Consider the following 15,096-nt stretch of genomic DNA (forward strand, 5'->3'; position numbering starts at 1 on the left):
ACTTATTGAAAAGAAAGGAGTCCAAGCTTTTGTTTGGCATGTATTCATAAACTAGCATCGGTTCCTCTCCCTGAATGCAGCATCCTATCAGTTTCACCAGATTCTAATGTTGAAGTTTTGCAATCAGCAAAACTTCATTTTTAAATTCATCTATTCCTTGCCCTGAATTTTTTGAAAGTCTTTTCACAGCAACTTCCTTTCCATTAGACAATTTGCCCTTCAGTCATGTTTTCACATTTAGAATCTCACAACAACAACTAGAGACGAAGACAAGCACATGTACACAGTTTTGAGACATTTGCACAGAAGTTATTTATATGTACCTTATAAACCACGCCAAAACTACCTTGCCCTAGTTTGTTAGCTGGAGAGAAACTATTAGTTGCAGCAAGTATAGTGCTCAGATTGAAAAAAGCAATTTCTGGATGACTCATGCTACCTTCGACTTGATTTTCCACTGTGCCAATTGTATCAAGCCATCCTTTGTTCCATTTGTTCCTCGCTGCCATCAAAAAGATGAAACCAGAATGCTTAATGCTTACTCAAATCAGAGGTATGAATGCACACATAAAGGCACAAAACATCATACAAAATCTTGTTTCTTACCCCTTTTCTTCTTCTTCTCGAACCACAAATATGTAAATGAGATGATGACAAACCAAGCGGAAACAACAGATACTACTAGAATGGCATACATATCCTTCCTTTTAAGAATCCATTCCATTCTTGGGCGATTTCGGCTGTGTGAGTAGGGAAAAGAATTTATTATTGTTCCATCAGAGTGGTAGAGAAAAGAAAGTTAAAAGGCAAGGTATAATGATAGAACATAAGCACAAACAATTCATGCAGGGCTGATTATCCAATTTGTCATCTGACTATACACATTGGTTTTGTTCAAAATTTGTCCATGGCAAAAATGCATTACCTAATTCGACTGCATCAACACGAACATAAATATCATGTCCCTCTTCCCTATCGTGTGCAGTGTCCATCAATTTGCCATACCATGTCAAACAGCCAGTCTCCTTCCCAGCAATATCTATGCTTGCATATGCAGAGCATGAACAATTCCTCTTGCAATTCCTTTCACAGTCCATTGGACTCATATTCATGCTCACCCAAACTGCTGCTGTAGTGTCAGGTACTTTAACATTTGCCACTTTCACAAATCCTTCTCCATGGCCACATAATGAGGTAGACTCTAGCCGCTTCCTGACACACCCGCCTGATGCATCTTTTAGAATATGCCAGTCCTTTGGGGACTTGGGTTCATTCCCCGGTAAACAATCACATTCAAATCTTCGACTAAGAAAGTCAGGATCACATATTCCATAGGTACCACAACGCCCATATGGATCACACGGAGATTTTGGTGCCGACCAGAATTCATTCCATTTGCCATCTTTTTCATGCCGAATTAGATTCTTAACTAGTCCTGAATAGTCCAACATTACGCTTAGGATAACAGAAGCATCAGAAACAGAGTAGGTCATATATGTCTTATTTTGATTGTTGACAAAACTAACATTGGATATATCTGTATAACTTTTCAAGGGCCAAGGAAAGCCTCGCCAAATATATTTTATACCCCAATAGATAAAGACCTGTGGTGATCCTTTTGGGTTGATCCGAAGTGAAAAGTTTCCAGTTCCAGCGTCATCTGCTGATCTCCAACATATCGGGAACCGGTTCATGCCTGTCCTTCGGTTCAATCCAAGTTTCATTCCTGGCAGCATAGCATCCGTAGGATGATCAAAGCTTTCCCACACAGTACTTTTACTTCTATCGTGGAACAAAACCAAATTTCCTGTATCCAAGAGCTGAGCTACAACACAAGTATCTGCAACCTCCACTGAGACATTTGTAGACCATACAGGAACCTTCTGGCTATGGTAGCTACGGAGAACGAGATTTCCATATTGGTCAATTGATAGAACTCCCGAGGAACCATTGATTGGATCATCTCTATTTGCTACCCACACCACAGTTTGCTCTCGGACTTTATGGTACCAGATTCCAAGATATCTAAAACTGGAACTTCCGGGGCTAAAGAATCCTAATGCAAAATTATTTTCTCTAGAGATCAGAAAGTCACCATCATGAATGGTTTGGTTTATAGTTATGGCGTCTTTGGAAGAAGAAAATGCGAAATGAAGGACTAGAAGAGAAGAACGCAGGAACAACTTTGGAAAATCCATACTGGTTCTGTAATCATCATTGAAATGAAACTTATGTGGGATGTGGTCATATTTTTAAGCTAGAAAAGTCCGCAAGGAGCTAACACTTTTGACAAGTAAACTGAGATTTTTTTTTAACTATATTTCTTGTCTTCTTCACCAACGAAAATTGACAATAGTAACCTACTTTTGAACATTGTAGACTGAAGAAACGTGTCCATTGAACCAAATGCACCAACGTGGAGGAAAGGTTGAAATTTGTAGGTGCAGGAGTAGGATGATTAATGAACTTGCAAGCCAAAAACAACAGAGGAAGAGAATGGACGAGGTCCATTAAACCCTACAGCAGAAGCCCTATTCATTGTGACATTTTAACGAATATATGGACTGCATTCCAAGCAAAACGCAGCGAGAGAAGCTCCCTCTCCTCCACGAGCGTGAAAAAAAATGGAGACACGTCAATATTCCATTTAAAAGGGGTGGAATTTCCAATTCTACCAGAAGTAAGCCAATATTACCAAACTAATATACCCTTATAAAAATAAGGTTATCACACTTCTGCTAGATAAATTTTAATACTTGTCTTTAAATTTATATAATTATAACTCTATAGTATTTTAACTTTAAAATGTAATATAAAACTTTTTATATTTTTAAATTTTACACAGTAAAATCTCTCTGACTTTCAATTATTGATTTTTCAATTAGAAACTGATGTGAACAACTCTCACATAGTGTTTTATCAACATTTCTCTCTTATTTCTTTATGCAAAGTGTAAAATTATTCTCTCTACATGTAAAAAATTATTTTGTCTATAGAGAGAAGATTGATTCAATTTACACATGACTTGAGAGAAAAAAGATAAATATTGACTAAACTCCATGCTGGAACTGTCCAGGTCAACGTCTAACTGAAAAATTAGTAATTAGAAGGTAGAGGGATTTTATTGTGTAAAATGTGAAAATTGGTGGGATTTATGTTACGTTTTTAAGTTAAAAGACTATAATGTTACAACTAAATAAGTTCAGGGACGATTGTTAAAATTTATCATACCTCTCATATTAAATAACAAATGTTAAATTTGTTCAATTTTACATATTTTAATTAATAATTTATATAAAAATATTTTCAATAATAATTATTTTTTAGAAAATTAAAACTTTATAAAATATTTCAATTTTATTTATTGAAAAAATAATATATATATATATATATATATATATATATATATATATATATATATAAAAGATTTTATTCTAGTTGGATGAATTAAAAAGAAAGGATGAGAAATTTTCCCTGTAGAAAAGATTGTCTATGCTGAGGCTCTTCTATTATGGTGGATTTCACGTTGTGTCTCATTATAATCATTATAATCAACATAGGTATATATAATGGTTATATTAAATAAATTCTCTTCATATTGGATTATTAAAAAAAATAATTAAATCCATATCAACTAAATATGAAATTAATTAAATATAAAGCTTATTAATATAAATAAATATGTTTATTAATTAACATATAATTTTTAAAATTAATATTTTAATATTTATTAGATTATTTTTTTAAACAATATTTATTAGATTATATGCACAATATATTTCAATTATGTTTCTAAGTTTTATATAAAAAATATTTAAATTTTAAATATTATTATTAAGTATATTTATATAAAAATATAATATTAAACCAATAAAATTTTAACTGGATGAACTTATTACTCAAGCTATAAATTTTCTAATCATTTCTTTGAATAACAATTCTCTTGTCATTTCTATTGAATAAATATTTTTTTTATATTATATGATGTTACATTATAAAAGGAAATAATAATTTTTCCATAATATTTGAAGGGTAAAAAAATTAAAATAGAAAAAATTTGGATTCATTATTAAAAAAAAAATTGTCAATGTGATATGAAATTAAAATTATTTATTAAAATAGAGTGTGTTAGAAAACCCTAATTAAATTAGTATTTTGAGTAAATAATAATTCAGTCTTTAAGATTTAATAAAACTTATATTTTAATCTCTGTATTTAAAAAAAAAAAGTAATTTAGTTTTTGAGATTTGACAAAACCTTAGTACTTATTGTTACAATTTGATTAAGTTATTATTAATTTTAACAAAAATAATCAAAATGTCCTTATTTTTATTTTTAATCTTAAAATAATTTAGTCCTTAAAGTTTTATTTTTCTAATAATTTAGTCACTTAAATTTTATTTTATTGATAATTTAGTCTCTATATATTTAAAATGTGAGTCCCATAAAATTCAGAAATTTTAAACTTAAAGTATTAAAATATGAATTAATTACTTTAAGGTACTTAAAATTTTGATTAATTACAAAATCATTCATATATTTATAAATTGATCCTTAAATATTATAACTATTTATAAATAAGCCTTATAATTTGTAAAATTCTATTTATGTAATTATTATTTTAATATATATATATATATAATATATCAATTTATAATATTCCCATATATTATATTATATTTTTTATACATAAAAAGATGAAAAAAATATGAATATGGATAAAAATTGTTATGAAAGTAAAATTTTAAAAATTAAATTGTTTTCAGATTGTAAATGCAGTTAAAAATATTTTACTATTTTTGTTAAATTTAATTAGAAATTAACTGTAAATCTAATGTTAGAAATTAACTTGTAGAGTTAAGATTATTTTGATCATTTTTATTAGAATTAATAATAACTTAACTAAAATTCTAACAATAAGAATTAAATTGTAAGTTTTGTAAAATCTCAGTTATTAAATTATAATTTACTCTAGTATTTTCATAACAAGTTTTTGCACCATACAAATATTGCTAGAGGAAAAAAATAAATAAAAATATGCAATCAAATTAGCTTTCCTAATTAAAGAAAATTAATATTTAACTCTTATATTTTAATAAAATTAATTATTTAGTTTTTATATTTTAAAAAATATATTATTTAGTCGATATTTTATCAAACTATTTAGTTCTTTTATCAATTTTTTTGTTACTCAAATAAATTTTAGTCCAGTCAAACAACTATTTAGTATTCTTTTTTAATAAAACTAATTAGTTCTTATATTTAAAAAACATATTCCTAGATTAAAAGTAAAAATGTTTTTGCATGAAAACTAAATTTAAATTTACAATTTTTAAAAATTATTCTTGTATTTTCATTTAATTCTCTGTGCTTTATTTTTTGTATTTTCTCTATTGAAAAATAATACTTAATAAAGTATTAGTTGATATAGATTTCTAAGTAATTAAGGCGATAATTTAAAAAAATTAATTTTCAATGGAGAAAACATAAAAAAGTGCCAAGAACTTGAATGGAATTATATTTAAATAATTTTAAAAAAAATATAAATTCAAATTTATTCTTCACTATAAAAAATTTTTTATTTCTTATTAAAATATAAACACTAATTAATTAATTCATAAAAAGAAAGAAACAAAACAACTTTATTTTTTAAAATATAAAAATTAATTAATTAATTTAACTAAAATAAAGAGACATACCTTTCATTTATATTCACGTGACCATCATGTCCCCATCGCTTTAGCAGCTCATTTTCAGTAGCCCTTGACATTATCAAGCCCTTGGCATTTTTAGTAATTTTCACATAAAATTAAAGCTTGAATTTCAAAACTCCTTTTGTAAGTACAATAATTTAATTCATTTATTATTTAAATGAATTAAAAATGTACTAATTATAATAAAAAACATTTGAATGACATATAACTTTAAGGGCCTTCAATAATTTATAGTATAATGTCACATGAAATGAAAACAGACTCTCACACCCTCTAAAAAAAGTGCAACTCGACAATTTTTTATATTCCTTTTTAAGGACTAACTTTATAATATTTATACAGATAAATTACATAAATTTCATATATATTTATGTTTTAGATTTAATTTCATGATAAACCAAGTCTAAAAAAAAAATAATATCAGAAGAAGCATATCTTGGATCCCTATACTAAAAATTTATGTAATTGATGAGAGATATTCAACGACAAACAACCTCAGTAATTGTCTCCTCATCCACAGAATAAAATCCTTCTTTTGGCTCTAATGAACTAGAATTAATAATACTAGACTTTCTGAAAGTGAATGCAGGTTGCTTAGGAGAAGGAAGACTAATTTCGCTATTTAACATTAGAACAACAGTTGACATGGTCGGTCTTTCCATTACATCTTCTTGTACGCATAAGAGCCCAATTTGGATGCATCTCAATACTTCATCAGGAGAACAAGAATGCTTTAGTGATGAATCAACCATCTCCCATGCTCTCTCTTCTCTCCATAAATGCCATATCTATAACATCTCATCATTAGATGAACCCATAAACAAATTATTACAATTTGGAAAATAATTAGTTACTATAAGCATCTTCAAGGGTAAAATATTTTTATGCTCGCTGAATTTTACATGGATTTCTTTATTGTGGTCATAAAAATTCAAGTTTTAATAATTTGATCACTAGTTTTATTTTTTTTTTTTTTTTTCAACTAGTGCATGCTAACTTGACAGTGGTGATTTTGGTAAGAATTTCATTGGACATCTAAGATGATATACAAGTCAAGAAAGATACTAAAAATGAGGTCTAGATCAAAAATCAAATTGAAGAAGCCTTACAAAACTAGCCCCAAATTGAATGCCATGTGAGATTTCTGGTGGTTTCCCACTGAAGTCAGGAAACTAATTGCAACAAAATCGAATTTCAGTTACTAAATTGCAACAAGTTCTAGCTTTATGACCACAAAGAAAATCAATGTAAAATTCAATGATGATTAATATAATTTACCCATATCTTTTTAACTTACTTTTCCTATCATGCTTGGGTAAAAATCCTCTTGATAAAAGCTATTGTTCCTTTTCCCTGTAATAATCTCTAATAATATGATGCCAAAACTAAAGACATCAGATTTCGTTGAAAACTTTCCAAATACCACATATTCTGGAGACATGTACCCACTGCATATGAAAAACAGATAGAAAAAAAAATAATTATAATGCTCCTTTCAAATTAATGTAAGATACAAAGGTATTCTTAGCAATGGTTCTGTGTCTAGCTGCTGAGTGTGTAGGTATACTTACAATGTTCCAACTATTCTGTTTGTCTTCTCATGAGTTTGGTCGCCTTTGAAGATTCTAGCTAGGCCAAAATCTGAAATTTTTGGATTCATTTCTTCATCCAATAGGATATTGCTGGTTTTTAGATCTCTATGGATAATTTTCAACCTAGAATCTTGGTGAATATATAAGATTCCACGAGCAATCCCAACGATAATATCAAAGCGTTTTCTCCAATCCAAGATTGACCTTCTTGTTTCATCTAACAAAAGATTTCCAATTGAATCAGTGCCAATTTATGCATTCAATGTCCATCACTCATATTGTTGAACCAAATGGAATTAGACAACTTGTGGAATACAATGCTAAATAAAGTAGAATATACACAGGACTTACTGAAAAGAAAGGAGTCCAAGCTTTTGTTTGGCATGTATTCATAAACTAGCATCGGTTCCTCTCCCTGAATACAACATCCTATGAGTTTCACCAAATTCTGATGTTGAAGTTTTGCAATCAGTAAAACTTCATTTTTAAATTCATCTATTCCTTGCCCCGAATCTTTTGAAAGTCTTTTCACAGCAACTTCCTTTCCATTAGACAATTTACCCTATAGTCATGTTTTCATATTTAGAATCTCACAACAACTAGAGACGAAGACAAGCACATGTACATAGTTTTAGACATTTGCACATAAGTTATATATATGCACCTTATAAACCACACCAAAACCACCTTGCCCTAGTTTTTTAGCTGGAGAGAAACTGTTAGTTGCAGCAAGTATAGTGCTCAAATTGAAAAAAGCAACCTCTGGATGACTCATGCTACCTTCGACTTGATTTTCCACTGTGCCAATTGTATCAAGCCACCTTTTGTTCCATTTGTTCCTCACTGCCATCAAAATGATGAAACCAGAATGCTTAATGCTTACTCAAATCAAAGGTATGAATATACATAGATAGGCACAAAACATCATACAAAATCTTGTTTCTTACCCCTTTTCTTCTTCTTCTTGAGCCACAAATATGTAAACAAGATGATGACAAACCAAGCTGAAACAACAGATATTACTAAAATGGCTAACATATCCTTCCTTTTAAGAAAACCATTCCATTTTTCGGCAATTTCAGCTGTGTGAGTAGGGAAAAGAATTTATCATTGTTCCATCAAAGAGGAAAAGAAAAGGAAGTTAAAAGGCAAGGTATAATGATAGAACATAAGCACAAACAATTCATGCAGCGCTGATTATCCAATTTGTCACCTGATTATACACATTGGTTTTGTTCAAAATTGGTCGAAGGCAAAAATACATTACCTAATTCGACTGCATCAACACGAACATAAATATCATATCCCTCTTCCCTATTTTGCACAGTGTCCATCAATTTGCCATACCATGTCAAACAGCCAGTCCCCTTCCCAGCAATATCTATGCTTGCATATGCAGAGCATGAACAATTCCTCCCGCAATTCTTTTCACAGTCCCTTGGACTCATATTCGTGCTCACCCAAACTGCTGCTGAAGTGTCAGGTACTTTAACATTTGCCACTTTCACAAATCCTTCTCCATGCCCACATAATGAGGTAGACTCTAGCCGCTTCCTGACACACCCCCCTGATGCATCTTTTATAATATGCCAGTCCCTTGGGGACTTGGGTTCATACCCCGGTAAACAATCACATTCAAATCTTCGACTAAGAAATTCAGGATCACATATTCCATAGGTACCACAATGCCCATACGGATCACAAGGAGATTTTGGTACCGACCAGAATTCATTCCATTTGCCATCTTTTTCATGCCAAATTAGATTCTTAACTAGCCCTGAATAGTCCAACATTACCCTTAGGATAACAGAAGCATCAGAAACAGAGTAGGTCATATATGTCTCATTTTGATTGTTGACAAAACTAACATTGGATATATCTGTATAACTTTTCAAGGGCCAAGGAAAGCCTCGCCAAATATATTTTATACCCCAATAGATAAAGACCTGTGGTGATCCTTTTGGGTTGATCCGAAGTGAAAAGTTTCCCGTTCCAGGGTCACCTGCTGATTTCCAACATATCGGGAACCGGTTCATGCCTGTCCTTTGGTTCAATCCAAGTTTCATTCCTGGCAGTATAGTATCCGTAGGATGATCAAAGCTTTCCCACACAGTACTTTTACTTCTATCGTGGAACAAAACCAAATTTCCTGTATCCAAGAGCTGAGCTATAACACAAGTATCTGCAACCTCGACTGAGACATTTGTAGACCATACAGGAACCTTCTGGCTATGGTAGCTACGGAGAACGAGATTTCCATATTGGTCAATTGATAGAACTCCCGCGGAACCATTGATTGGATCATCCCTATTTGCTACCCACACCACAGTTTGCTCTCGGACTTTATGGTACCAGATTCCAAGATATCTAAAACTGGAACTTCCGGGGCTAAAGAATCCTAATGCAAAATTATTTTCTCTAGAGATCAGAAAGTCACCATCATGAATGGTTTGGTTTATAGTTATGGTGTCTTTCGAAAAAGAAAATGCGAAATGGAGGACTAGAAGAGAAGAACGCAGGAACAACTTTGGAAAATCCATACTGGTTCTGTAATCATCATTGAAATGAAACTTATGTGGGATGTGGTCATATTTTTAAGCTAGAAAAGTCCACAACGAGCTAACACTTTTGATAAGTAAACTGAGATTTTTTCAACTATATTTCTTATCTTCTTCACCAACAAACATTGACAATAGTAGCCTACTTTTGAACATTGTAGACTGAAGAAACGTGTCCATTGAACCAAATGCACCAACGTGGAGGAAAGGTTGAAATTTGTAGGTGCAGGAGTAGGATGATTAATGAGCTTGCAAGCCGAAAACAACAGAGGAAGAGAATGGACAAGGTCCATTAAATACTACAGCAGAAGCCCTATTCATTGTGACATTTTAACGAATATATGGACTGCATTCCAAGCAATCGCAGTAGGATCTGTCCTCTACGGACGTAAAAAAAGATGGAGACACGTCAATATTCTATTTAAAAGGGGTGGAATTTCCAATACCATTAAGTAAGCCAATATTACCAAACTAATATACCCTTATAAAAATAAGGTTATCACACTTCTCCACTTAAATAACAAATGTTAAATCTGTTTAATTTTATAAATTTTAATTAATAATTTATAAAAAAATATTTTTAATAATAATTATTTTTTAGAAAATTAAAACTTTATAAAATATTTCAATTTTATTTATTGAAAAATAATATATAAAAAATAATATAAGATTGTATTCTAGTCAGATGAATTAGAAAGAAAGGATGAGAAATTTTGCCTGTAGAAAGGATTGTCTATGCTGCGGCTCTTCTATTATGGTGGATTTCACGTTGTGGCTCATTATAATCATCATAATCGACATACGTATATTAAATAAATTCTCTTCATATTGGATTATTAAAAAAAATAATTAAATATATATTAACTAAATATGAAATTAATTAAATATAAAGCTTATTAATATAAATAAATATGTTTGATTAATTAACATATAATTTTTAAAATTAATATTTTAATATTTATTAGATTTTTTTAAACAATATTTATTAGATTATATGTACAATATATTTCAATTATGTTTCTAAGTTTTATATAAAAAATTTTAAAATTTTAAATATTATTATTAAGTATATTTATATAAAAATATAATATTAAACCAATAAAATTTTAACCGGATGAACTTATCACTCAGGCTATAAATTTTTTAGTCATTTCTTTGAATAATAATTCTCTTGTCATTTCTATTGAATAAATATTTTTTTTATATTATATGACGTTACATATAAAAGGAAATAATAATTTTTTTTCATAATATTTGAAGGGTTAAAAAAAATTAAAATATAAAAAATTTGGATTCATTATTAAAAAAAAAATTAACAATATGATATGAAAGTAAAATTATTTATTAAAATAGAGTGTATTAGAAAACCCCAATTAAATTAGTATTTTGAGTAAATTATGATTTTGTCTCTAAGATTTGACAAAATTTATAATTTAATTTTTGTATTTTTAAAAAGAAGTAATTTAATATCTGATATTTGACAAAATATGTAACTTAGTTCTTATTGTTACAATTCTATTAAGTTACTGTTAATTTTGACAAAAATAATAAAAATGCCTTTATTTTTATTTTTAATCTTAAAATAATTTAGTTCCTAAATTTTTATTTTTTTAATAATTTAGTCTCTTAAATTTTATTTTATTGATAATTAAGTACTTGTATTTTTAAAATGCGAGTCCCATTAAATTGAAAAATTTTAAACTTAAATTATTAAAATATGAATTAATTACTTTAAGATCCTTAAAATTTTAGTTAATTACGTAATCATCCATATATTTTACAACCCTTAAATATTATAACTATTTATAACTAAGCCCTTTTAATTTGTAAAATTCTATTAATGTGATTATTAATTGAATAATATATATATATATATATATATATATATGAATTTATAATATTTTCATATATTATATTATATTTTTATACATAAAAAAAGGAACAAAAATATGAATATGGACAAATATTGTTATGAAAGCAAAATTTTAAAAATTAAATTGTTTTCATATTAAAAATAGAGTTAAAAGACATTTTGATCATTTTTGCTAGAATTAATGATAACTTAACTGAAATTCTAACAGTAGGGACTAAATTATAAGTTTTATCAAATCTCAGAGATTAAATTATTTAATTTTAAAAATACAAAGACTAAATTATAAGTTTTGTCAAACCTCAATTATTAAATTGTAATTTACCCTAGTATTTTCATAACAAGTTTTTGCACCATACAAACATTGCTAGAGAAAAAAAAAATACAATTAAAAAATGCCTATTTAGAGAAAATTATTATTCAGCTCTTGCATTTTAATGAAATTAACTATTTGGTTCTTATATTTTGAAAAATACATCATTTAGTTGATATTTAGTTAAACTATTTAGTTCTTCTGCCAACTTTTTCGTTACTCAAATAAATTTTAGTCCAATCAAAAAACTATTTAGTGATGATTTGCTTTCTAATGGTTTAATCTCCCCTTCTATGGCCCCCTGGAATTGTGCTACTTTTTATGTCAATAAATCTTCTGAGATTGAAAGAGGTGTTCCTAGATTAGTTATCAATTATAAACCTCTTAACCAAGCTTTAAAGTGGATTATGTATACTATTCTAAACAAGAAATATCTTCTTCAAAAACTTTTTGCTGCAAACATTTTTTCAAAGTTTGGCATGAAATCTGGATTTTGGCAAATTCAAATAGCCCCTAAAGATCAATATAAAATTGGTTTCACTATTCTTTTTGGCCATTTTGAATGGAATGTCATGTCATTTAGACTAAAAAATGACCCATCTAAATTTCAAAGAATCATGAATGGCATCTTCAACATATAATCTGCATTAGTAAAACTAATTAGTTCTTATATTTTGAAAAACATATTCCTAGATTAAAAATAAAAATGTTCTTGTATGAAAACTAGATCTAAATTAATATTTTTTAAAAATTGTTTGTAACACCCCAAAAAAAAAATTTTAAATTTTATTATTTAATGAGTAATTTTGATAGTTTAATTATTTAAATTTTAAGAAAATTATTTGAGATTTTTCAGATTTTAAAAATCGGGTTCGATTTTCCGAAAATATAAACTTTGATGAATTTTAAAAAATTAATTTAAAGACCACTTGGCAAAACTAAAAATATATTTGGAGTCTATGAATTTTTCTGAGTTTTCTGGAATTTTTTCGGATTTTTTGGACCTCGTTTTCGGTCCCGAGGCAGAGTAAAAATTCAAAATTTTGTATTCTGAATCTAATCGGTCGAATCGAACCAGACCGGATCGGACCGGCCTTCTTCTTCCTTTTTCTTCCTCTCCCGCGCGCGTTTCTCCTCTTCCCTTTCTCTCTCTTTTTCTCTCTCCTCCCTCCTCCCCTTGCCGCGCCACCACCTCCCCTGCCACCTCAGCTCGCCGGCGCGCCGCCTCACCCCTCCCCCACGGCCGGCCGCAGCCTGGAACGCCGGAAAATGGCTTCTGAAGTGACGCGCACGCGTGCGCGATCGTTCGTCTTCCCGGTCGATCTGGCCACCAATCGGACCGGGTCTTGTGTCTAAACTCATCTACTCGTCGAGAGCTTTCCATAGACACCAAGAACACCGAAATCCATCGAGCGGTTTGTCCAATTTTTGCCCGGGAAGTTTTAGCCCATTTTGACTTTTGGGCTAGATTTCTCACAAACCGTAAACCCCACGAGAAAACCGAGAGTACCAGAGCGCTCCACTCGTCGAGAGCTTCGCGGCGACATAAATTTTGAATTTTTTTGACACCGTTTTTCGGTGGGTCCCACGAAACTTCGCAGTATTTTTCCGAGCATTAAATGAGCTTAGAAAATTCTGAAAAATTTATGTACTAACCCTCGTGTTGTGGGCTTCGTGTAGGTATCCTCAATTCGCGGAAATTCGACAGTTGTCCGGGTTTGTGAATTTTCAGCCAGACAGACCCGTTACCGGAAAAGTCTCCGAATTCGACCGAGGTTTTGACTAACCCCCCATTGTCAGACGTTCCGACCGCGTCCCCGAAGTCGGAATCGGCAAAGGTAAACCCAAACCTTGCTTTTTCGTAATTTTCTAGTGCTTAAATAGGATTAAAAATTCATAAAATATTCGTGGTAGCTCAGAAAATTATGATTCTTTTTGTAATAGCCTAGTAATATTGCTAAGGACCGCGGGGCAAAGTTTTAGAATTTTTAGAGCTTATTTATGCAGTTTTTGCAAAAATGATCAATTATAAGGACTAAATTGAAATTTTACATATTGTGATGAATGACTGATTTGATGGGCCCAGAGGGGTTGTGTGATGAGATTGAATTGTGGATATATGGGTTGCGAATATAGAAGTGTGTTTTGAGCCCTTTTGCAGGTTGGGTAGGTCCTAGGTATAGGGGAGACTCTGCCGGATTTTCGGCACGACTTAGGACGTATTTGGTCTTTTCTTGATTTGTATTAAGTCATTTGTATTAAATAATTGTAATGTAATTGTCAGGTGAGCCGGGACAGCCTTCTTCCTCCGCCCAGCCGCCACAGTGACCGTTGTCAAGTCTGTGAGTAAAATATTAATTTTAATTGTAATTTCGATATTATTATATGTTCAAGCATGCCCATGCATCACTTATATGCATATATTTATGTAGTTAAACTCTAGGCACGATTTATGTTGCATTCATAACTGTTCAAGTGCCATGGATGTTGTTGTGGTAATTTGGAGCAGTGTGCGTGCGTTGGCGTGCGTGTGATGTGGTGTGGACTATGGATAGGACGGGTAGTCACGGCTTGAGTTCTTTGCTGGGACCCGATCCTTCGGGGGTAGTCACGGCTTGAGTTCTTCGCTGGGACCCCGATTTGGTTTATTAAGCGAAAGTCCGGCTTGAGTTCTTTGCTGGCACCAGGTTGGATTTAAGAGAGCTGTATAGGGGATCAGCTCCCATATATTATGATTGATATTACTGGGTGTGTGAGTGCTCCAAATTACCTTTTTGCTGTTATGATGTGAAATTATTGCTGATGTTGCATTTCACTCTACAGGGTGCATTAATTTTAGATAGTTATAGAGATTATGGTTAAAATTGATATTTTACTCGAAGTCGAACGCCACTCTGTTCAATAATTTTTTCAAAGCACAGAGGATTTTATTGTGGTTAACACGCTTTTCTCCTTCGCAGTTGTTTATCAATATTTGTGTAATTTTATTTACTCCTAGAATTTCGCATGTGTTAGAAGTATTTATTTGATTTTGGTCTGTAATATTATT

The 15,096-nt window shown here is 30.6% G+C and overlaps 1 protein-coding gene and 1 pseudogene across 1 annotated transcript; both read right to left on the reverse strand.

Moving 5' to 3' along the window:
* Positions 1 to 875: 875 nt before the first annotated feature.
* LOC131172011 (G-type lectin S-receptor-like serine/threonine-protein kinase At1g11410) lies at positions 876 to 2,724 on the reverse strand. Its single transcript, XM_058132955.1, has one exon. It carries the CDS (start codon positions 2,196 to 2,198, stop codon positions 876 to 878), a length of 1,323 nt encoding a protein of 440 aa, XP_057988938.1. The 5' UTR covers positions 2,199 to 2,724.
* A 3,461-nt stretch (positions 2,725 to 6,185) lies between these two features.
* LOC131171776 (G-type lectin S-receptor-like serine/threonine-protein kinase RKS1) lies at positions 6,186 to 10,299 on the reverse strand (annotated as a pseudogene).
* Positions 10,300 to 15,096: the final 4,797 nt, after the last annotated feature.

This window comes from Hevea brasiliensis, chromosome 13 (genome assembly GCF_030052815.1).
Source record: "Hevea brasiliensis isolate MT/VB/25A 57/8 chromosome 13, ASM3005281v1, whole genome shotgun sequence".
Lineage (NCBI taxonomy): Eukaryota > Viridiplantae > Streptophyta > Magnoliopsida > Malpighiales > Euphorbiaceae > Hevea > Hevea brasiliensis.

Bases quoted from the DNA above. Each gene is read 5' to 3' on its own strand.
- LOC131172011 (XM_058132955.1), bottom strand. From the start codon at position 2,198: ATGGATTTTCCAAAGTTGTTCCTGCGTTCTTCTCTTCTAGTCCTTCAT.